The sequence below is a fragment of the Onychostruthus taczanowskii genome, unplaced genomic scaffold, assembly GCF_017590055.1.
Source record: "Onychostruthus taczanowskii isolate IOZ18803 unplaced genomic scaffold, ASM1759005v1 scaffold70, whole genome shotgun sequence".
NCBI classification, from domain to species: Eukaryota; Metazoa; Chordata; class Aves; order Passeriformes; family Passeridae; genus Onychostruthus; species Onychostruthus taczanowskii.
Genome location: NW_024504787.1, coordinates 1,010,450 through 1,033,475, shown reverse-complemented (window position 1 = coordinate 1,033,475; position 23,026 = coordinate 1,010,450). Strand labels below are relative to the sequence as shown.

The following is a 23,026-nucleotide window of genomic DNA, read 5'->3' as shown; positions in this document are numbered from 1 at the left end:
GCTGCTTCAAAGTAAGCTCTGATGGTGACAAGACAACAGCCAAGCAGACTATGGAGCATTCAGTAAAGCAGGGATAACACCCAAGTGAAAAGTAGCAAAGGAAATGCATGCTGCAGACACAATCAGCACCACAAGTGGCTCAGCCTTGTGTCCTGCCTGGCAATGGTCTCCTATTATAGTTGCCTGCAAAATTAATAAGAAGGTGCCCCAGCATGCCAAACACTCAGTAAACTGTCCCTGTCCCAGTATTCACTCACCTGCCTGATCCAGGATGAGTCAGAGGGTGGATGGCCAGAAAACTACTACATGCTGACAAGTGACACTTATCTACACAGGGAGCCTCTTTAGGGAGAGTCAAGAGGGGGCTGAATTCTCCCCTTATCATGGGAACACCTACAGCCCTAATGAATGATTCCAAGTACTTCTTGAGATCATTTAGTGCAATCTAAAATGGTTACCTGTTCAACTGGCAGGATGTGTCTAGCTCCTTTATGATGAGAGAAAATAGTAATGGAGCATGGGAAGCAGAATGGACTTAACATGAATGTGTCTAAACTAAAAATCAGACTTGAATGAATCCTTAAAATTATTTCACTGGTTTCAGCATTTAAACAAAATCATAACCAGTTTTAATAACACTTACAAGGTTTTTTAATAAATTAAATGCTGAACAGTTTGTTTGGAGCATGTTGCTATGTAGGGGTGGCCTTGGTTTTGCCTACTATCTTCCCCAAACCAGAAATGCCAAAAGTAGTCATATGCTTGAGTCTCCTGCAGAACTGTTCTTTTTGTGACATGAGGCAAAGCAGACAATGCAGGAATCTGGTGAACATCATTCTGTACTATGCTGAAGAGATATTTGAAGAATCTGACACCCTAAATCCACATTTTCCATTTGTCCCAAGATAGTGGGTGAGTCTGGCTATGATCAGACAGTGGTGGGTGGAGAGTGGTTTAGGATGCCATTGTCACACTGTCACTGTGCTTGACTACCTGCAGCCCCCTCAGCTGAGGCAGCCTGACTGGCACAAACACTATTTTATGGCAGATGAAGCTGATTTGCCTCCTTTGCACTGCGTGGTGCAACAAGCAGATGCTGACTGCTCCAGTCTCTTTTCTGAGAGCTGCTGGTGGACCTCAGTAACTCAACTGCTTGTGAACCTGCCTGACCAGGAGAAGATGGAGCTTCTGGCTATGAGGACAGTGCATGTGGACCCATGGGATTTGCTGAAGTGGCAAGACAAAGAGAAATTAATACAGTGTGACAGAACTGTATTTTTTTTCATTTTCAAGGTTGATGAGATGAGATTTTGGGATGTATTTTTCTCTCTGTCCCCCACAATCAGCTAAATTGTTTCTGAGGCTGAGGACTCTGATTCTCTGATGAATTCTAATTTCTCAAGTAAGCTGAGAATTCAAATTACATACAAAATGGAATTAATATGTCTGCTCAAATTCTGCTGAATGATGAACAGGTTCATGAGCAAATGAATGGAGAAAGAATTAAATGATGTCTACAGCTTATTCAAGCCCAAGTCTTGATTTCAGTTCACTTGCATTGCTTAGCTGGGGGACATTAGCATGAATCTAGGTAACACTGAAATCTTCTCTACCTTTCACCTCTGACAGCTAGTATTTGTCAGTGAGGACTGCCACTGCCTGGAGAGGATTTCAGGGTACATACACAAATTTGGGGCTTTGCCTGTAGGCTGTGTGGAAAAGAAGGTGTAAGAAAGTTGTGTGTTATGACCATGCTGACCCCAGTGTTCCCTGGAGTGTAAGTGTGACCATGTGGCTGGCATTGGTGCAGCTGATGGCTCTGCCTACCTGCACTGAAAAAAAGGCAAAAGAAAAGCGATTTTTACTAAACAGGTGCAGCAGAAGTAAAAAGGACCTATATGTGGCCAATCCCCTGCTGTGAATACAGGGACTACAGTTTCAAGCTGACACAGGCCAGGTATCAGCACTGATTGTTCAGGACAGGCCATCTGAATAAGGATGCTGTTTCACTGGTTTCAGAAAAGACTGTTCAGATAGCAAGGGTCAGACAGCTATGTCACCCAACTACCAACCTGGGTGAGATGCCATATTCTTAGCTGAAGCATGTTATTTTTCTGACCCAGACAAACTTGGGGAAAATAGCGAACTGTTTTCTAAGTCCAGCTGTGTGAACTGGCTGGAAAGAGCAGGTCTGTCTTCCAAGGTCCCTCTTGGACCAGGTTTTAAAGATCAAATAGCAGCATTTCCATACGTTCTGTGGATCTGGCTGCTGCTCTGTGCCTTTGGCATGGCTGAGAACCGGCACAAACACCAGTGGGCTTGGAGTGGTTTTAAGCTCCCATCAGCTCCCAAAAAGGCCTGATCCAGAACTCCTAAACAACCTAGAGACTACTAAGTTAATGTTTGTATCTACTGTTAAAGGATGCAGCCCTTAACTTCCAGCACGGGAGCTACTATCAGCAGCCAGTGAATTGCATGCACAGCAGTGCAGGGCTCATTCTGAGGTAATGCTCAGCTAGAATGCTGCCTGTGCAAGTCACTGAGAGTCTGGATGATATTTTGTGCTTTCCTTCAGAAACACGCACCAAAACATCACACTATTCCTTAGCACAGAGGAGAACATGTAAAGGAGTGCTGCAGTCCCAGCGCAAGCTATCATCTACTTAAACCACCCATCTCCAAAAGTGGCTTTATGTTCCCAGCAGCATGTCCTCATTCCCTAGCCATGCTATCCCAGCCCCACATCTCATGTTTCTGACCCTCATGTGATTATGGAAAGGAATGGCTTCTCTGCTTCTACCCGCTAGTTGGCTTATCCCCAGAAGAGAGCAGGTCATTTCCTGCAATGAAAACCTCATGGCTGTATACTTCAGCAAAAAAACCCAACAAAACAAACTAACACTATTATGAACACACAGAGCATTTTACCTCTTCATGGCTGAATACAGTAGTGAATCATCTTTGTAAAACAGTAAGTTGTGTTCTACTGCTGGTAGAAACTACATAACCAGTTTGCTTTAAAGCCATGCAGAGGATTTGTGGCAGCAGGGGAGTACAGAACCAGGATTCCTGCTCCCAGTCCTCTGCTCGAGCTGCCTCTGCAGCCATTTTATGCAGACAGGTTGAGAGTGCGTAGCAGCAGGCAGCAATTAATCTCTCTTCATCTTTCAACACTTTTCTGTACTGATTTCAAAGGCATCTATTGTCACAGCTCCTACTTCACAAGGGCATTTATTTTGTTCTCATTCAGCATGTGCTTTTTCACTTAATTTTAAAGGATTGATATTTTTATTCCTAATGGCTGCAAAATATTGGATAGAAGAATTTCATTTATCACTGTCAAAACTGGAATACATGAACAGCACTGGTGATATTTAAATGTAATTTTTTTCCCCATTTTCTACATTTACCTTCAGAAAGGGACTTACATGGTATTTTCATTTACCTTTCAAAGTAAATGAAAATACCTTTCTGGCTGCATTTACCTGACAGCCAGAAGAACAAAGTTAGATATCTGGGGAAGCATTTGCATCCTGACAAGCACAGCTAAAATTTTTCTGTTTACAAACTGATTTCTAAAAGACCTAATCCATAAAACTGAGCTATGCTCTCTTTTAAGGTATTTTAAAGGGACAGAGATAATTAATTTACTTCACCTGGGGAGAACTTCTACAAATGCCCCCTCATTATTTTTACTCAACTGAACACAGATTTAAGTCAAAGCCATTTGCTTGACCTTGCTAAATGTTATGAGAGACAAAAAACAAAGAGAAAAAAACCAAACCAAACCAAAAAAAAAAAATAAAAAGGGAGACTTTTAAGAGCAATTTAGCTCTCTTCACTTAAATAGTTCAATTTATTTAAAATATTACTTATGCTATAGGCACAATCTACTGATACGCAGAGGTAATATTAGTGCCCACATCACATTTATTATGAGTTCTGATGTTCTGTGAAGAAGCATCAAGGTTACTGGTGCATGTAGTAAATGTGATGTGTATTCAGGAGAGTAGTAGTACAAACTTGCTTAGCTGAATATTCACAGCATTTGGTTACCAGGATGTCATCATATAGTGTGTATTTGTATAAAAAAACCACTTTTAATAGAGTCTGACATCAGTAGGCTTGAACTGCATAGACTTAGTCAAATGTCCACTCTTTCATGCCAGAGGTTGGTCTGTGGGAGAGTGCATGTATTATATTGCCTACATAAACTACAGATTTAAAATAATAATAAAATAATAAATAATAATTAAAATATTTTAATATGTTGTCATTGGGAGAGCTTTCACTGCCTGGCAGATAGCCCTGCTTGGAATGACTTATTAAATTCCATCAGCAGGCAAAACAAATAAAGCCCTAAGTGATAATGCCACAGGCAGCACACGAGCTTAGAAGGGACTCACAGCCTGCTGACTCCAGCATTTTGCTTGGAAAGGACTCTTGGCCTTTTCTTTTACCAGGACTGAACTGCAGCTGACAGTACAAGCCATGTTTCTGACTTGATTTAGCAGCAAAAATGTTGTATATTTGATCCATTCTGCTTTATCATCTGCTGCATTTGGTTTCCATGAATCTATGCATTTCAAACAAAATTCTGTATTTTCTGTCTAGTAAGATGAAAGCAGATAGATACAAGCAACTAGGCTGGTTAACATGACTGTTTTCTTTCCTGGAAAAGGTAAAGAAGGAGAGTCAATAGTGAGCAGAGTATTTGCAGGGCATGTCACCCTCCAATTACTCTGCTCCCCAGAAGGGGACTTTCAAGCATTGTTTCACTGGATGAACTGCCTGTTCACTCTGAAACTACAGGAGAACAGGACATGTACAGCTCAGGGTGCCTCTTCCTGCTATTCAATTTGTGAGCTCTTGTCCTGGTACTTGGCTCAGCTGGAGAGCTGTCCCACACAGCAACCTGATCCCCGAACAGGATTACTGACCAGATCCCTCCTCCAAGGGGCTGCCACAGTCTGGAAATTTGACACATGGCCTCGGAGCTCAATTAGTTATTTAATAAGTTTATGATTAACCAATCTGCTGATTAAGCTTTCATTAATTAGATTGGCAGGAATTTTGTTTCAGAGGGATAGTGGACTCTATTGTCTCGGAGCAGGGTTGGAGAGCCCTTGTGTTTTGCATGCCCTGACATTTCTCTTTACTACTCCAGAAATACCTGCAAAAGCTGTTTGGGTGACACCTGAGGCTGCTGCCAGACCACTGGGGCATGGTGTCCCTTGGGGACAGCTCAGTATTGTGGCCTGGTTGTTACACCTGGGGCAGCTCAAAGTCTCCTGCTCCTCTCTTCTCTTCTCTTCTGAAGTCTTGCCAGATGGTAAGGAGGCAGGCAGGGTTTATCTAGGGCAGCTGGAGACCTTACAAGTACAGTTTCACAGGGCCTGGCCTGTCATTTTGGTATTTTGATTGGGGTGGGTGGCTCACCTCACAGAGGAGTGGGAACCCCTTTCCTCTTTCTCTTTTTTTAGACAGAGTTTAGAGAAAGCTCATGGCTTCATCTCTGGCTTTGTTCTGTGGTTTATGCTCTGACGGATGGGGTTCAGTGGGTGCTGTAACCTGCTCTCTGTAGGGTGCCTTGGCTGAGAGGACACGGTTATACCACCTTCCTCCTCCAGGCTGGCCCCTGCTTTGGTAGAGAAAACAGGACTGGGCTCAGCAATTAGTCCCAAACTATCATAAATTATTATATCCTTTCCCATCTGCAAGGGATCCTCTGTCTCCTTTCTTAGATAGAGCTGTTATCTATTGGTGTTAGCAGAGGATGGCAAAGGGGATGGCAATCAACTGTTTCATGTTCCTTAGTGTCCTCATGTTACAGGTGCAGGGCTGAGGGTTTGGCAGCTGCCTTCTCCTTACACCTCCCAAAAGGACTGGTGACAAAACACAGCCATGCTTTTAAGTGGCAGAGGGAAACAGGACTGGCCAGAGAAAGCTCATGTCCCTGCTGAAATCCCTGAGAAAGAGTCTTGAAAGACAAGATGAAAGACAAAATTCTGGCTGTAGTGGCTTTAAGAGCTGCAGGAGAGGAAGCAGAGCTGGAGGATGACAGATGCCACCCCTGCTGCAGAGCCCTGCAGCTGGAAATCAGACATGGGCACTGCTGAGCTGAAGCCTCAGTCAAGGTGGCCTGGAGAGTTCAAAGGGGCTCAGGGAAAGCCTGACTCATGCTGAAGAAAGCAGTAATGTGCTAGGAAAGATGATGACAATTTTTAACACAGATTTCCAACATGACAAGCTTATGTCACAGTTTAGTATTTTAATGCTGATGTATTTCAGGCTTTTGCTACCCTTCTTTGGTGGGGCAGTAGTGCTCAGAAGAGGTTTGTTACCACAAGCTTCCAGCTGCTGGCATGTCCCTTCAGGGCTGAGGTTATGGCACTGCCACCCCAGCCCTGCTCTCCACAGGCAGCCTCAAAGCAGAAAGGATGGGTGCTAAAGCACTGCTGGCTTGAGCTAGGTTTAACATTGCTTTTGGGGGGGCTGTAAATGGGAGTTTAGGCAAAGGGGAGGCAGGTGTTAGCAAGACTGAATGTGAGCCCCCTTCTGTTATGCCACACACTACTGGTCTTGCAAAGACCCATGCCTTTTGATTGGGAAATGGGCCCACCTCCTTCAAACAGCTGGCAGGGGAGGTTCCTGATTCTGCCTCCCAGCTGCCTGCTCTCAACACCATAGCACTAAATGAGACTGCTGGCAATGCTGCAGCTGCCACGTCCCCGCTATCTGACCCTCTCTCCTAAATGAAACACTGAGACAGAAATTTTGGCAGGCCAACATTTTTACCTCCCTCCAGAATGGCCAGCTGTATGCACTGAAGGAAGGAAAAAAATCCCAGCTTGGATTTGCTTATCAAAAGACCATTAGCTAAGGATTTTCTGAAGCATTTCTAAAAGAAAAGGAAGGAGACATGAAAAAGCAATACAAGAATTATCATAATTTTTGTGCTCCTTGCATCCCTGGGTCAGGTATATGTTGGGCCACAGTGAGTGTATGTTCAGCTTCACTTGGCACATTTGAGAGCTAAAATTGCCAACTGCATACAAACATAAGGTTTATTGTTGTACAGCTATCTGTTTGGCTGCCTGACTGGAGCTGTGATAAGATTAAAGGAACAGGAGAGTTGTAAGAGTAGAAGAAAAGAGTAGAGAAACAGCCTGAGGGTGTCAGCAAGCAAGGCTTTATTGCAGTAAAGCTAAGGGACTAAGGAGTGCATATAGAAGACACAGTTGCTTGCCTGAGGAAATTAAGACAAAAGAGATACTGTGCATAAGGACTACAGGCAGCTAAAATGGTGGATGTTTCAGTGATGCACAGTTCCTTTTAATTACAATTTCAGTTTGAATTATCTTTCAATAATTAAGATATACAACAGGCTTTAAACTTTTGTATATACAGAAACCTAAGCACAGTGAAAGTGGATTTAATTTAATGATAAAAAAGGGGAGTGAAGAGGGTCAAGATATGAAAAGGACTTTTTAAGGGTCAGGGACCTTATTAGGGGCTTTATAAGAAATTACTTCCCTTCTCTTCAGTCAGATTGTGCTGCTGGGTGGACAGACAGAGGTGAAGAGGAGATGATGGTGGGAAGATCCTGGCTGGTTGCTGATGGAGCAGGCAGAATGTGCAAGGAACAAAATCCTGCAGACTCCAATGTAAAGCAAAAGACATGACAGCAGGGAGGTATAATCTCAAGGCATGCTGAGATTTTAGAGAGTCTTTGCAAAGAAAGAAGCTTGTTCTGTGTTTCTTTTTGCTATGCATTCTCGTAAAAGAATCTAATTTTCCATTCATAATCTGATTTGAATCAAGAACACAGGTTCCCATTGCCAATCAACTGTATGCAGGTTAACATCATCAACTGTTGCCTTTTTTTGCCTCATTATTTCTCTCCACACAAGCATCAAGAACTTTTAGGTCATACTGTATCTCAAATTACCCTGGGGACAGAAAACAAAGGTGTCAGGTTTATCTGTCCTTAAGACAACTTCACTTGTGAAGCGACATCAGAAACTCACTGTGAATTGGGATGTCTGCAGGAGATTGGGAATGAGACACTGGGTTCCCTGAGGGAAGAAGATCAAGTGCAGGGAGGATGGAGGAGCTGAGGTGTCTACACACAGACACATGCATGTTCAGTGACTCAAGTTTGGAATCTCTTTCACACTGTGCTGGAAGGAGCCTGGTTTTTGCCAAGACCCAGACAGAAACAGCATTAACACTCAGCTTTCCAGACAGCCTCTCCACCCCACTAATGCTGGCACAGTCAGTGCTGAAAAAGGAAAAGCCGTGAGCAGAGGGAAAGCAGGGTAGAAAATATTTTCTGCTTTCTTTGAGGCTTCTAACAGGTGCATTTGTGAGGTGAATGGAAGGGTAATACCAGGCTTCAGTGAATAAAAAATCTTTAACTTCTCTTCAGCAGAGGTATGGAGGAAGCCTAGGCACTGACAGCCTTGTGCTTTCCAGGGATGGCGCTTAAGTCAAAATCTAAGGACACTGGGATCTGAAGAACTGTCTTTAACAGAGCTTCTCCTTGGGCAGCATGTGCACTGGGAGAAGAAGAGTAAGGATCATCATTGTCTGATCACTCAATAAACAATCCAGCAAAGCCATCTGATTGAGGAGACACGTCCTGACTTGGAACACAGAGGAATAAAAATGAGAACAAACAGAAAAAGAAGTCAAAGTAGCAATTTTCTATCTTCTGCATCTGTTCCCTGTGTGCCTGAAGTCATATTGACTCAGCCCGACGACAGAAACAAGGTTTCTTCCTGCTAGGTCTCCAGGGTCCACTAAAATATAAAGGAAAGCAAGCTGCATCTCCTCCCCTGACCACACTATGACAAAGCTGTCAGAACAGCTCTGACAGTATCACGCCTGCAGCAATGTCTAGTGAAAAAGCCACAGAGAACCATTGCTCTTCTACATCCCTCTGGAGAGAGCTGTACTGGAGACCAGAGCCAGAATGTATTTTCTTCTGTGAATTTCATTTATTTCATGCTTAAAAGCAGTGAATTGGAATAAACAAGACCTCCAACAAAGTGTCCCTGCTTTGTCTGTTCTGGAGAGGGTGCCCTGTAATGGCAAATTCCAGTAACATGGAAAGATGAATTTGGGGGTTAAATCTAACATACTTTGCTCACTGGAAAGGCCTCAGTGGCAAGGAAAGTGACTGTGGTTTTTGTACTTCACTTGCAGTGTTAAATGCACTCTGCTTACTTTGGCTGACCTTGAGAAAAATAGTACTTAGGATTTACTGCTGGCTTCATAACCTGATCATATGGAACAGACCTCATGAAGGTCAACTAGCACTTAACAACAGTGCAAGGAGCTGGGGATGTGAAGGAAAAGTAAAAGCAAAGAGCACAAGTCAGTGCTTGGGTACATAGTGCCCAGGGGGCACGTCCTGAAAATCTCTGGGAGCCACTTGAAAACAATTGGGTGACTTCAACACTGCTGGACTGGCAGAGGGATCTGTATGTAGCAGACCCCAGAGGCTTTGAAGGACTGTCCTGAATAATCTTTTTTTTAAGTAATAACCATTTACAAATCATGCATTCCTGAGTTTTCAGTTTTAGGACCTCAAATTCTGTTTAATTTTTTGCAATTCTGTGATCCTGCCTCTGGATTATAGAGCCGGTCTATAAGGTCTGACAAGTTGCTCTTTTGTCGCATCCTGCCTTTGAAAACTTTTAGTATTGTTCTGTAACCTTGGTAGATGTTTTGTTTGAACAATCAGCTTTGTTCTGAACTCGTGGACCATGAGGGAGTATTTACGTTTTCTGGACATCAGTTTGCTGCAGACCAACATTCACTTTTTCCCAAGGCAACCTCTACACATTTAACAGTCTTGAACACCTGCTCACTGCCTCCACTCCTGCCCTAAAATCTTATTAAAAAAACCGGAACAGTACTTTTCACATTAAAATAGTCAACCTCACCCTCCAGGATGGATTTTAATCTTCTTTGATTCAAATCCATTCCCTCATTCTACAGTGAAAAAAGCATGGTATCCATAAAGGAAGAAATGTGGGATGACTCATTTGCTTTTGTTTTCTTCTGTGTCTTACATTATTTGTGGCAAGCAGCAGGTAGGGATATGTGTGTGACAACCAGCCTCTGGCTCATGATCTCTTTCTGCAAATCCCCTTAAAAATCCAAATCAGAGATGAAAAGAATCCCTTTGCCAATCTAAGATAAATGTGTCTTTCCCAAAGGCTAGTTGAGACATGACCAACACCAAGAAGAGCTCAAACTGACCTAAGAAATGGAGATGCTGCACAGCCACCTTGGTAGCTTGATTGTCACCTCACACAAAGACACGCACAAACACTTTAATTTGGTTCCGCTTTGTACACTCTGTTAGTGCCCTGTGCTAATGCTCCAATGTTTTGCTAGGACACAGTAGGCAGAAGAAATCGGCTGCTTGCTCATATTACAAAATCATTCAGCATTGAGGAATGCAAGTTAGGAAACATATCTGTAAAAGAACCAATCTCCCTGTTTCTGCACTGGAATGAGTAAGAGATACAAGCAAAAGAGAAAATTAGTTTTAACATGTTTTTAAAATCAACCAAGAAGGTTTGGTGAATTAAAGAGAAAAAGAAAAAGCAGTAATTAAAACTTAAAAAGAAAATTTATAATGAAATGAAAATCAAGCAGCAGTTGGGTTTTTCTTGTTTACCAGGGGACATACCAGAGGACTGCTTTCTACCAGTTCATGCAAGTCACCTAAATCTACCTCTGCAAATCTAGCTGTGGTTATGCTGGATTTGCAGAGAACATTCTGTTCTCTGGATTCTTTTGGGAATCTAAAAGTCTAACCAGACAGAACGGGTTATGTTTGGTTTTTGGTTTTTTTTGGTGGCTTTTTTGGTGGCGGGGGGGTTTTGTTTTTGGCTTCTTCTTTTTTTTTTTTTTTTTTTTTTAAATGAACAGAAACTATAAGACATCTTTAAAAGCCAATCTGGAGTCCTAACCAGAAGCAGGATCACAGGTTTCTAGTCCTGCTCAAAGCAGCATCTGCTATGGGATCAGACTGGGTTGCTCAGAGCTTTATTCAGTCAGATTTTTAGTCTTCAGGGTTGAAGATGGCACAATCTCCCCAGGAAGCATTTTGCATGCTTGACTGTCCTCATGGTGAAAAAGGATTTCTGTAAGGTGAGAAAAGTAACAGGCTGGGAATGAAGTACCCACTGATGCTCCAGACAATTTACTGCCAGCTCAGGCATGATGCTATCATTCCTCAATAGCACAGAGGAAGTTTCAAAGGAAGCTTTTCCTCAGAACTCTAAAGTCCTGGTCATGTCCCAACTGATGGTCATAACCAGGTAAATGCAGACAACTGGCACAGTGTTTTGCTCCCTTTTCCTGCTCTCTGTCTGCCCTGCTTTGAAGCACAGATTACAGCCTAGTTCTAGGTCAGATGAATGTGCTGTAGAGGGTTCAATTCACTTTGTCAACGAGACCCAGAGCAGCCACAGCCTTCTCTAATCATGACTCCAATTTCCAGGGAGATGGGAACTCCCCAGTACCCAGGAATGTTCAATTGCAGATAGAAAAATGCACATTGCCAACAAAGGAGTTAAGATCATCTCCTTTCGTTGATCATCCCGTTCCAATGGAAGGACAGGAAACCCAAAGGAACTGAGGTCAAAGTCAAGGACTGTGGTGCATTGTAGCTTTTCTGCACACAGGTAGATGTGAGTCAGCTATGTGAGGTTGGAGGAACTAAAAACAACATCTGCCTGCACAGAAATAACTATGCCAAAGTTTTGCTTTCACATTTTGCTTCAACCCCTGCCCCAGAGATCAGAGGCTGCATAAAGCTACACTTCCACCTGAGAGCTGAAGCATTCAGGCAGAAAAAGAAACTGAACTTGAGTCTTTCATGTTCTGGCTGAAAGTGAGTAGCTAAAAAAGGCATAGCTGCTTTGTGACTTGAGTCTCCCAGACTTTTTACGGTCAAAACCACCTTGTGAATTAGAATTTGTGAAGAATTCTGGAGCCATCAGTTATATGTTCTTTTACTCAACTTAAAAAAAAAAAAAAAAAAAAAAAAAGTGCTATTATTTACTAGGGAATCTAAGCCCGGATACTTTTCTTTTAAAAAATGTAAGCAAATCTGAAAATCCAAATTTTAAAGTTAGCCTGCATCATGGACTCAAACTTGACAGCACCACTTTAAATATTTAGTATGCTTGCCCTGTTCAAGACACACTTTTAGCAGTGGCATTTATTACGTCAAACACGGTTTCTCAGATGAACTTATACAAAGTACAATTGTCTCACTCGTACTCTTCATCTGTTCTCCCAATTTTCTAGTTCTAGAACCAGTATTTAAAGTAATTAATAGAAAATCTTTCCCTTTTTTTGAAAAACAGCTCTTACTTTCAGGCTGGGTAGTGATAGTGATCAGAGAGGGGCTGTTTTCTGGCACCTGTGAGACCTGGGATCTGAGTTGCAGCAAAGGGGCTGCCAGCAGCCCACAGCTCTGAAACACCTGGTGTGATTAAACCTTCTTCTCACAGCCAACTCACAGTTTACTCATAGCAGAAAGCAGTTTAAAACTCATGAGCTTCAGACTAGTGAGCTAGACAGAACTGCACCATTCCTCCAGAACACATTAACACTTGCTGACTTGATTGTACCAATTTCACAGCTGTGATCAAAAAAAGAAGCTATGTGGGTTCTGAGGAAAAAGTGGGAAGTGCCTTTCATTTAGAGCAGAAGGCAGAAAAAAAATCAAAGATATAGCAAAAAAACGTTTACAGTAGAGTAGATAACCCAATGGTTTTGGGTTTACAGTAGAGTTATCTTAAAGCCCTGTAGAGGATTTATTTTATTGTGCTATAAACAATGTTACTTTACGAGACAAAGGGTTGGAACATCCACAGGCTTAGGCTGAATCAATTTAGGCTCCTCTCATGGTAGGCAGCAAGTGGGATAAAAAAGGCAGAGAGCTAAGGAAAAAAAAATTGGGCAGAGTTCACAGGTGAAAAGGACATGAAGAGGAAGGAAGGCAGAAGTCAGTCAAAAAAGGCTCAGCTATGCAGCCTCTAAAAGTGAGGATGGATGATTTCACTGATACAGAAAGTGGGAGGAAGCCTGAGAGAGGAACAGTTTGCAAAGCAGTGTGGAGAGAACAGCAGTCTACTACTAGTAGGAGGCCAACACAAACAGATCACAATTATTACACAGGTTGGAGATGATTATTTGACAAAGACTTGGATCCATCTGCCAAGAATGTACGTGTCACCCCTCCTTTCCACTTGTAACGACCTGGAGAAAGCATATTGCCTACCGGGCATGTTTTCCTAAAGTCTGTTTAGAAGGAGGGTTTGGACAATGCTCAAATGTTTTAAAATTTGATCAACAATTCCTGCTTTTCCTTCTGGAAGATGTTTCAAAAACGAGACCACAGCTATTTTGCACAGTACCAGGCTGCAAATTCTCATTTCCATGAGTGATGCAGAAAAGCATACCCTCAGCACAAGCTATACAGCCATGATGCAGGCACCACTTAAAGCTTTTTGAATGATAGTTGTGTTTAACAACTAGAGAAATGGGATCAGACTGTCCAATTACTGCTGTGACTTTTTTCTTAAATAAAACTTTATCGTGGTAAATATATGGCATCTGTAAAATGGGTTTATTTTCCTTCAGTGTGCCCTGCTTTATAGACTGCCAAGCAGAACAAGGAAAGAGCTGTGCCAAAAAACAGGTTTGAAAGAAACAGACAGGTGCCAAATTACTTTCTACACATGGCAGAGCAGGAAGGCTGTGGTCTTTCTGGAGAGGTCACTGCCCTGTTCCTGTCAGGAGTGAAGTGATTGTCAGGGAACAGGTAAAACTCCCCCTCTTAGTCCCAGTCAGGACTCTGAAGGTTCAGAACCTTTTTGCACAAATAGTCCTGCTATCCTCACTACAGCTTAATTCCCGCTCCTAAAGCTTCTCCATAAAGCAGTGGTGTTGGCTGGTGTAAGAGGCGGAGATGTTGACAACAGCTGAAGCTGTTGAGCTGCTTCTACCAGTCTAACCTAGAAAAGATGTGCCCAGCACATGCCCCTACGGCTCCATGTCTACACCCAGCTCTCCTTCCATGAAGAAATACAGAGTGGTTTCTTCTGTGTTGCCTCCTGCCTTTGGGAATTGCTCCTCCCTAGATCTCTGGATTGAAACTGATGGACATGATGAAATGTGGCTGTTGCTGACTGGCCAAAAACTGTCTTTTGTTGCTGCTGCAAGAAACATTTCTTGTGGCACATCTCCCTGCCTGCCACATTACAGCTGGGCCTTGCAGGTGGTGCTTGGCTTCACCACTGGCTGGGTCTGGAAAAATGGGGCTCTGCTGTGCACAGCTGGATCTAACACTGTCTGCTGTGCCTGGAACAAAGACTGGGGTCACAGAAGAAGGGTTCCCTGGGTGTACCTCTGCTCATGCTCAGGTGAGGTCTGCAACCAGGACCACCTCACCTAACAAGAACTCTGCTACTGACAGGACACATGATACGGATGACATCCTTGTCTATTCTGCTCTCCTGCTGTGACACGCCAAGATTTCTGTGTTTTTATGAATTCTGAGTTTCCAAAGAATCCTTTAATATCTCACAAAAGCAACATGAATTTTTCAGGTTGCTGTGAACATATCCTCTGTGCATAAGGATAGCAGCTAAAAAACAAGAATTGCAGTGAACTTACTACACCAGGATATGCTCCTTCCCTTTGAGAAGTGTATGCTATCTCTGTTTCTTAGAGCTTGATCTGCTGATGGAGCATTTTAGTCTCTACATTCAATAAGCAGACAGTAACCTTTCCCTCTTAAGAGCTGAGAGTACAGCACAGAGAAGACAAAATGGGAGCACACATCACTTGAAAATCAGAACAAATTCAATTAACCATCAAGCACAGTTTAAGGCTCATCATTAATAAATCAAACACATTAAATAAATGCATCACCCAGCACTGTCTGTATGTGCTGTGGTCTGTTCTGGAGCCAATTTACATTAATTGTACTGGGCTATACTTGCTTCCCTCAACTGCTAGGCAGGAACTCATCTACCTTTGGAGACATCAGAAGGAACCACAGAAATAGTAACACCTGGGTAATTCAGAACTGGGGAAATGTTACACTGTGGTGAAACAGGTGGAACCTACATTTAAGGACACAGGACTTTGAGAAGCCAGAATATAGTACTACTGCCTTTTTCTGAGTTGATTTTTTTGAAGATACCAAGATCTGAGCAGGCAGCGTTATCATCTCAGCTGCTGTTAATCTTTTTAATGTCAGGAACAAGCTGTAAATCACCTTTGGGGACTTCTTTCTTTTAAACCAGTTCTCTACATGCTTCACAGGAAACTGATGAGATAAGACATACTTGTGTAATGAGACCTCTGAACAGACCACTGTGTGGTGCTGCCTGCTGGGGTTAGGCTTTGCAAGACCAGGTACTTTTTACTGTCATCTACTCATCACTACTTATTTCTTTTACTGAGTTTTTTTTCTCCTTTCCATCAGAGAATCTCAATAATTTGCTCAGTTTGGTTTTCTTCACAACCTTCTGAGCTGCTTCTCATATTTGAGGTAATTTGACTGTGGTGGGTCAGACATAGAAGAGAACCTGTAATTTGCAGTTCTGGGCTTCTCCTTCAGCTATAAAACCCCCATTCAGACTCTGGATGCTTTGGCCCATTCTCAGTACAAAATAAATTATCTTCAGGATTAGCTCTCCTTCCTATAGTATCAGACTGCAGGTAGCAAAAAGATATGGACTGGCTAAAGAACAGCCCAGGTAACACCCCAAAATTATCCACTAACATTACAGCTTCCTTCTTCATGACTTTCTACCTGAAGGAGTAATAGCCAAGCAAGGTGTGTGCAACACAAGATGTGAGTGGGTGTGAGTCTGTTGGCTTGTGAGGTGTGTTGGTACCCAGGAATGTGCCATGGGAGAGGTGCACATACTGCAGAGGGCTGGGCAAGGCCAGCAAAGCCCTGGTGCAGTGGCATAACAAATCAAGGAAAATTGCAGTGATAAAAAAAGCCAGGTCATTTGGTGAACGTCATACCACATCATTCCCATATTCATAAGCTCCTGCTCTGCTCCTGGGATTTGCTGTCTGGAACCTCCCTTCCCTCTGTCTCACTCCCTCACACATTCCCTCCTGCCTGGGTCTCTCTGCTGAAATCCAGTGATTGCTTTGTTCCAGTTTGTCTGAATGGCTTTACTGCTTACCCAAGCCTGTCTCAGGCACCTCTTTCTTTCTGCCCCTCTACTTCTCTTCTAACTAATCTGCAATAATATGCCTGTCAGAACTGGTTTTCTGCCCTCGTCTTTGCAGCTCTGTCTGCAGACAGCCCTGCTAGCCTTAATGTGATGCAGCTGTTCACTCTCTCATCCTTTCCAAAAAGAGCCTGGAAATATCCTACAGGAAGGGCGCTAACATAAATCTGTGTATACCATTTCTCTTATAAATGGAAAGAGCAATAAGAGATGAAAAAATGTTTAAATAAATTCCTCCCAAGCTCATGAGACTTCCGAGTGGTGGGCTGCACTTCTGTCTTCATGAAGAAAATCAATAGCAGTGCTGTATTGCTCCCGCTCTCTGGCTTCCACCCCACCCTTCCCCCTGCACAGTGCACAGACTGTGTTCAAGGAAATGGGTACTCCCAGGGGAGCAAAATGGCTTTTTGCACTTAAAGTAATGATGTCACTTGAGGTCACCATGCAAACAGTTATGGATATGAAAATCTGCAGCTCTGTCAACAGAGCTGGAACCTGGGGACCTAGCTTAAGAGTTAAGAGCCTTTTTATAAAATGTTTCCCTAATTTACCAACAGAGCGTCTTCCCAGAAACAACAGCTGCTGTACCTAATTAGTATTAATCACCTTGTTACAGAAGAGCAACTGGGAATAGTACAGTACTTGAAGTACTGACAAAATGATACACTAATGGCATTGATCTGTCCAGTCTACTTCAACTTCCCCTTTATTATTCTCTTTTCTGTATGAAAAGCTTCAGAAGTCACAAGTTTTGGAGCAGACTGGGAAGTGATGATGCAGAAAAGGAGCCACAGATGGAAGTAGATACAGAGCCTTTTAGCCTACACAAGATGCTTGCTGCCGGCTCTGTCTGTGACTGCACTTCCCAGTTCTGCATCTTGACCTGAGGCAAGAGTAGTGCTAGAAGGGGATCCCTGAGCACGGCATGCTTTTGGCCAGCACTGGGATAGGTTGCCCTGCTGTGTGCTTTGTGGCTCTTTGATGGAGAGCTTTAAAACACACACCCCACCCCGGGGGGAAGGGGTAAAACACCTACACCAATTGAATGATCAAACTCAGAAGCCATGTGGGGCAGTCTGTTGTTTACTGGGATCAGAGACCTTCTGTAAAGTTTCAGCCAGAAATGCACCAATTCTGTTAAGTTGAACCTGGAGGGCTTTGTAGCTCTGACTGATACTCCTGGTACTATTCCTCTCTGACCACAGAGCAATTCAGTATCTGCCATGAATACACTGCAGCAGGCTGGAAGGCAGGAGCTAACAATACAGACATGTCATCAGCCTCTGTCCCCTGATGGATTACATCCTCTGTTCACTTCAATCTCTACCAAGATGGGGCTCAGTCACAAATTAGTTCTGGACAAGTCAGACACACCAGGGAACACCATTCTCTATGTCCTTGTGATGGTGTTTTTGCTGCTTTTTAACCCTACCCGTTCTGCTTGGTCTAAGTGAACAGCATTCCAGTAACATCCTTGAGGTGTGACTCAATTTCTCTAGCTCTGACATTATTCAGTTTTCACATACTTTTATGGCTCCTTTGAGGAGCCTTCTGAAAACAGTGCCTTATTCCCTATATAATCCAAGGAGAGGAGGTACTTACATCTAAGGCCACAGGCACCTTGGAGGGCTGAAGGCTGCTGTGGGTGTCTCTGCCTCACTCCCATATGTTCATCTGCAGACAGGCATGCAGAACATATACTGCCAGGCTCCCAGTGTGGTGAATGTGCTGATGAAGATGCCTCTGTCACAACCCCTCATCCCACCTGTTGCCTGTTTTACAGCACTCCAACCAATTTCTGCATTGCCCATTCTGTTTTAACACAAACTAAAGTCATGACTGCTAGGAAAGACAGACACAGACTGTCTGGGTAGGGATTTCAGACAAGAGACGGGAAATTAAAAATTCAAAATAGAAAAGCAGATGGCATAAGCTTCATTAAAATAATATCTCATCTCCTGGGAATGCTAGGAGGATCTGTTGCCATCTCAGTGGATGTGGTGCCCTGAGATTTTCACTTGGGGATTATTCTGTTCCTCTCTCTCTCTCCTTATCATAACTCGCCTCTGTTTTCAAAAGGTTTGTGGTATGTGCTCCATCTGGATATGGCTCCTAATAAGGATGTGCTGGAGACATCTCTTAAGCACTAATGTACACCCAGCCCCCAACCCTTGCTGTCAGAAGTCTCCTTATCAATGATCTGAAAGAAAGAAAGAAGCAAGGCTGAGCATTGCAGCTCTGGATAGAAAAACAAAGTGGGAATGCTAGAAAAGTGACAAATACATAATTAATATAGATACGGTATCAATAAAAGTTGAAAATTACGAACTGTGTGAACTCTGAGATCTCATTTCCCCTTGCTGCGAGGTTCTTTTCTTGTTGTGGCCCTAGCATCAGGCACTGTTCCATTTATGAACCAGGCGCAACCTTTAGGAAGTCACTCAAAATACAAGACACCTGTGAAGTTCTTCCTTTATCTGACCCACCTCAAGCAAACATGTAACCAAATGTATTTATTTAGAGGGGAAGAAACAAACAGCGAAAAGACCACTCAAGCAGCAGGATAAATCTGCGTGCAGTATGTGCAGTTTTCACGCTCTTTCTGTCACACTTCATTCACTGCAGCATCTGGAAGCAAAAGTTGTATCCATGCTGGGTTGGTATTTAATTGAGCTCACTTGAACCAAGCTTCCAGCAAGCACATACGACAGATTTATACACAAATCTTCACAAACTGAAAAATGACATTTATCAACCTTCCATCAGAACATCTGACATTTGAACAATTGATTCTGATTTAACAGTGAAAAATGCCACCATCCATATGGAAAACCTGCAATAGGATTAAGCCCCTAGCTGCTACCATCCCCAACAATGGCTTTGCCAGATAAGCTATTAAAAATTTATGTATCACCTTAACTTTTTCTAGCCTTAAAGAGATTAAAAACAACCCTGACAAGTTCAATGCAGAAGCGACAAAAAAATCTAGTCAGAGGAATGGGGGCCAGAGCTGGGAGATGCAGTGATTAAGCTTCTAGAAAATCAAAGAGGCTGGGCAGATTTTCAGAATAAGAGCAGCAGGAGTTGTTGTGGATTAAAGACATGTTACACTGGCCACAGAAAATACTGTAAGTCTCATTTTGCCTCAGATAACCTAGAGCTCATCTGAGTATGGCTAAGAGTAGAGAGCTGATCCAAGTTCCACTAGGTAGGTGTTCACTTCATTAAAGAGGAACAGTGTTTTCACAGAGATGTGTTGGAGTAGACTTCTCTCTGGAGACAAGGTAGGAAGATGCTTGTCAGCCTTCAGGGCAATTCCTCTTCAGCAGGTAGGTTTCACCCCCTATTATCTTCATAAGCATACTGTGGTCAGCACTGAGTTCACTTGGTGGAAAGACCAGAGGGAAAGGAGGTCCTGGCAACAAGACCTGGCCTCTACTACAAAAACTGTTCAAACACTTCCAGTACCTCTCTTTGACTCGTTATGCCACTCAGCACTGGCTAAATGAAAGAGAATGTTTCCTGTGTGGAAAAGCAGAAGTTCTGGCAGAAAGGCTAATCATTCTCCTCTATCTGATTCCTGCAAAAAAGCTGGTAAATTCTGTGGAAGTGTGACTATGGCCTGTTTTCATGTATTAGTCCATTTCAATAATAGTAACCTTACAATCAACTGATGCAGTCATCCCCAGCTGATAAATTTCAGCTTACAGAACAGTGAGTTTCTCCTGTCTTATTTTTCTCATTTCTATTATTCCAGTTTTCATGGGGTTTTTTTCCCTCTATGCTATTTCTGAGTCTTTATTGTACTTATTCCTCCCAAATACGCTCTACTAAATTTTCTTTGCTGACTCCTGCTTCTTATGTAAAAGTTATTAATGAACATATACACTAAATGACTGTTGGAGAAAACTCCATTAGTAATGTCCTTTCTTCTGATACTTTCTCCTTCAACACTACCTGATGTGTTTTGACTTCCCAAGTTTCTCATTCTAGCAGCTTTATTTACAATACTCAGACTGGTTAAGGATCTACCTCAAATTACTTTTCTATTTAATTTGTATGAATTGAACTTGTTTACCCTGAATCCAAATCTATTTTTCAATGATCTGATCTCCTAGAATGGTCTCATGACATACCAAAGTCAAATCTAAAAAAGTACCATTTCCTGTCAGGTTAGTGAATCTCAGGAGGATATTTTTATTGCCTAGAAAGTCAAGAATATTGCAGACTTACCAATAATAGCATCAATTACTCTCTAACCTGTTTCCTGGTGTTAAATTATCCAAAACAACTACTGCAGTAGTAATTATCTGTCTAGTAACATTAAAGAACTCTCTTGGCAGTAAAAAAGGATCCTGGTGGCATATGGCATGCTGGCAGTAACAATCTTTTACCAAACTATGAATTGTGCTGTCATTAACACACACTGCTGCTCCCTGCCTTTTCCTGAAAAGCAGTCACTGTTTCAGAGTATTCATGCCTTGCATAACCATCCTCAATCAGCAGCATCCTCTCAACGTTACTTGTTCTCATGTGAAGGACAGCCAGGGAACTCCTTCCCGTTCCTACTGGGAAATTTTCCACATTGCCATTTTTTTAGCAAAAAGCATACTGTTCCTTTGGCTTGTCTGTCATCAGATTCTTGAAGCTGTGTGGCTAAATAGCTGCTCAGGTTTTGGAGGCAGGACAGGCATGTGTGGATTGCTCTTGTAAGCATTAGCCTTGAAAGGAAGCAGTGTCTTGTAGTAACAGGACAATTCTGCTTCCAGAATTAAAAAATATTGCTCAGAAATAGATGAGTATTTGTGTGGGAACCTTTATGGACTTAGAAGTCCTTCATCTCATAGTAACACAGCTCTTTTTCTGGTATGTCTCAACTCCCTGATCCTTTCCCTTTTGTTGCAACTCTTCTGTCTTCTTTTTACAGTCCCTCCATATTAACTTCATTCTTTATCTAGCCAAGCCTTGATCCCAGCTTAATAAAAAACCTGTAGATCTAAAATAACTATGCCTTGCTTTTTAGGTATTGCTTCTTTTCTTTACCACGTCCATGGATACAGGGGCTTTACATGCTTGTAGGTCAGTTCCCTGAATCACAGCAGCAGAATCACAATGATAAAACTGCTCTGTGAGCTGCTTGAGCCTTGATGGCCTGCCCAGCCACATGCACAGAGATCTGCATATGATCCTGTCTTTCAGGCCTTGGATTCAGCCTTTTCACTCTCCATCAGACTCACCTAATTTCACTTGAAGTGGAGATGGCTTATAGTTCATGGCTACAGTCTCTCCCTCTCTTGTATCACAATCTCTGTCCGAAATAGCTGCAGCCGTTGGATCCTGTTAAGAAAGAACAGAAACAAAACAGAATGGCTTAGCTGATAGTTCTGCAGCTTCTTCTCTGAGTGGCTATCAGGCGACTCCACCCCTTCTCATGCAGAGGGAGCAAAGAACATGCCAGTGTTTTGAACACTGGTACCCAGGGGCGAAACACAGAACTTTGGAAGCACATTTATTATGTTAGAAGTACCTCTGGAAATGCCAAATTTCAACATCAGGCTTATGTGATGGATGATACTGGGAATATAATGTGGATGCTGGGTCACTAGTTCAAATTCCAGCCTGGGCTGGCAGTAGTCCCAAATAATTTTCACGGGATGACTCCTTGGGGTGTTGTATGAAACATATTTACAGTTTCAGATGAATTCCAAGTAGACCACTCAACTTCAAACTTAAAACGAAAAAGTTTGAGACCAGGTCTGTGTGGAAGTCCAGTTTGGAAGGACCCGAGGACTACACAGGTAGGATAATTCAATTTCTGGTCCCTCTTGGGACCTATTTCATGCTTGACAGGAAAGATTTGTCACCACAGTATCTTTCACTGTCACTAAAATTTCCCCCCTAGAAAACCAATCTCCCCAAACATATTCTGCTCCTGCCTACTGGCAGACAACATGTATTAAACTCTATGTACAGCACATCAAAGAACTTGAGAGAGAAACAATCTACCAACTCAGACAGTTCTACTACTGATAAAAATAACTGAAGTTCTTTCACAGCAAACTGCAAACCTGTTGGAACTCTCTCCACTTAGTACCATAGTGAAAATTAAAACTAGTTTTCAAACAAGTTCTTACTCCCACCTAGAAATTAAATTGAACATGCACATAGACATATGTATATGTAAATGTGGGTATATACAGGTAGAGCTGCACAGGCAAGGCAAACATTCAGCATTAGGTGCAACAGCTGAATAAACCATCACTTGTGAGAAATGGAACAAGGCATCATAAATCAAATACTAGAATACTATTCCAAACTATTGAATTGATATTGCCTCTCTTTCAGTTTCTGGAGTTTTTTATTTTGTACACAATTTCATTCATGTAAAATGCAACTCATCATTTGGCACTGACACCTGTACACAAAGCAGAGTCACTGAGTTTCAAAGCAAGGTAACATCACTCTTCACCCTAAAAAAGAAAATCACTTGTTGAGCCACTCGGTGTACATTAGCTCTTTTAATATCCTGTGCTTAGGAGATAAAATGTAATTTTTGAATGAGGCTCTACCTTGGTGGAAATAACATATGTAGGGTTACACCATTTTATGAAAATCTTGCTCCTTTGCAATACCCAGTAGACTCTGACAGTACTTAAAATAGATGGTGTGTACAAGACCTCACACTGAAGGACAATGCTGAACAAAAGACAACTTCCTCTGCTTTCCTCTAA

The 23,026-nt window shown here is 42.5% G+C and overlaps 1 protein-coding gene across 3 annotated transcripts in view; it reads right to left on the bottom strand.

Moving 5' to 3' along the window:
* Positions 1-23,026, bottom strand: part of FAM219A (family with sequence similarity 219 member A) — a 92,414-nt gene that overhangs the window by 17,036 nt on the left and 52,352 nt on the right. For all 3 annotated transcript variants that reach the window (XM_041421939.1, XM_041421940.1, XM_041421941.1), the window contains exon 2: positions 21,533-21,632. In XM_041421939.1, the coding sequence (XP_041277873.1) occupies positions 21,533-21,632 (100 nt within the window). The remainder of the gene's footprint in view (positions 1-21,532; positions 21,633-23,026) is intronic.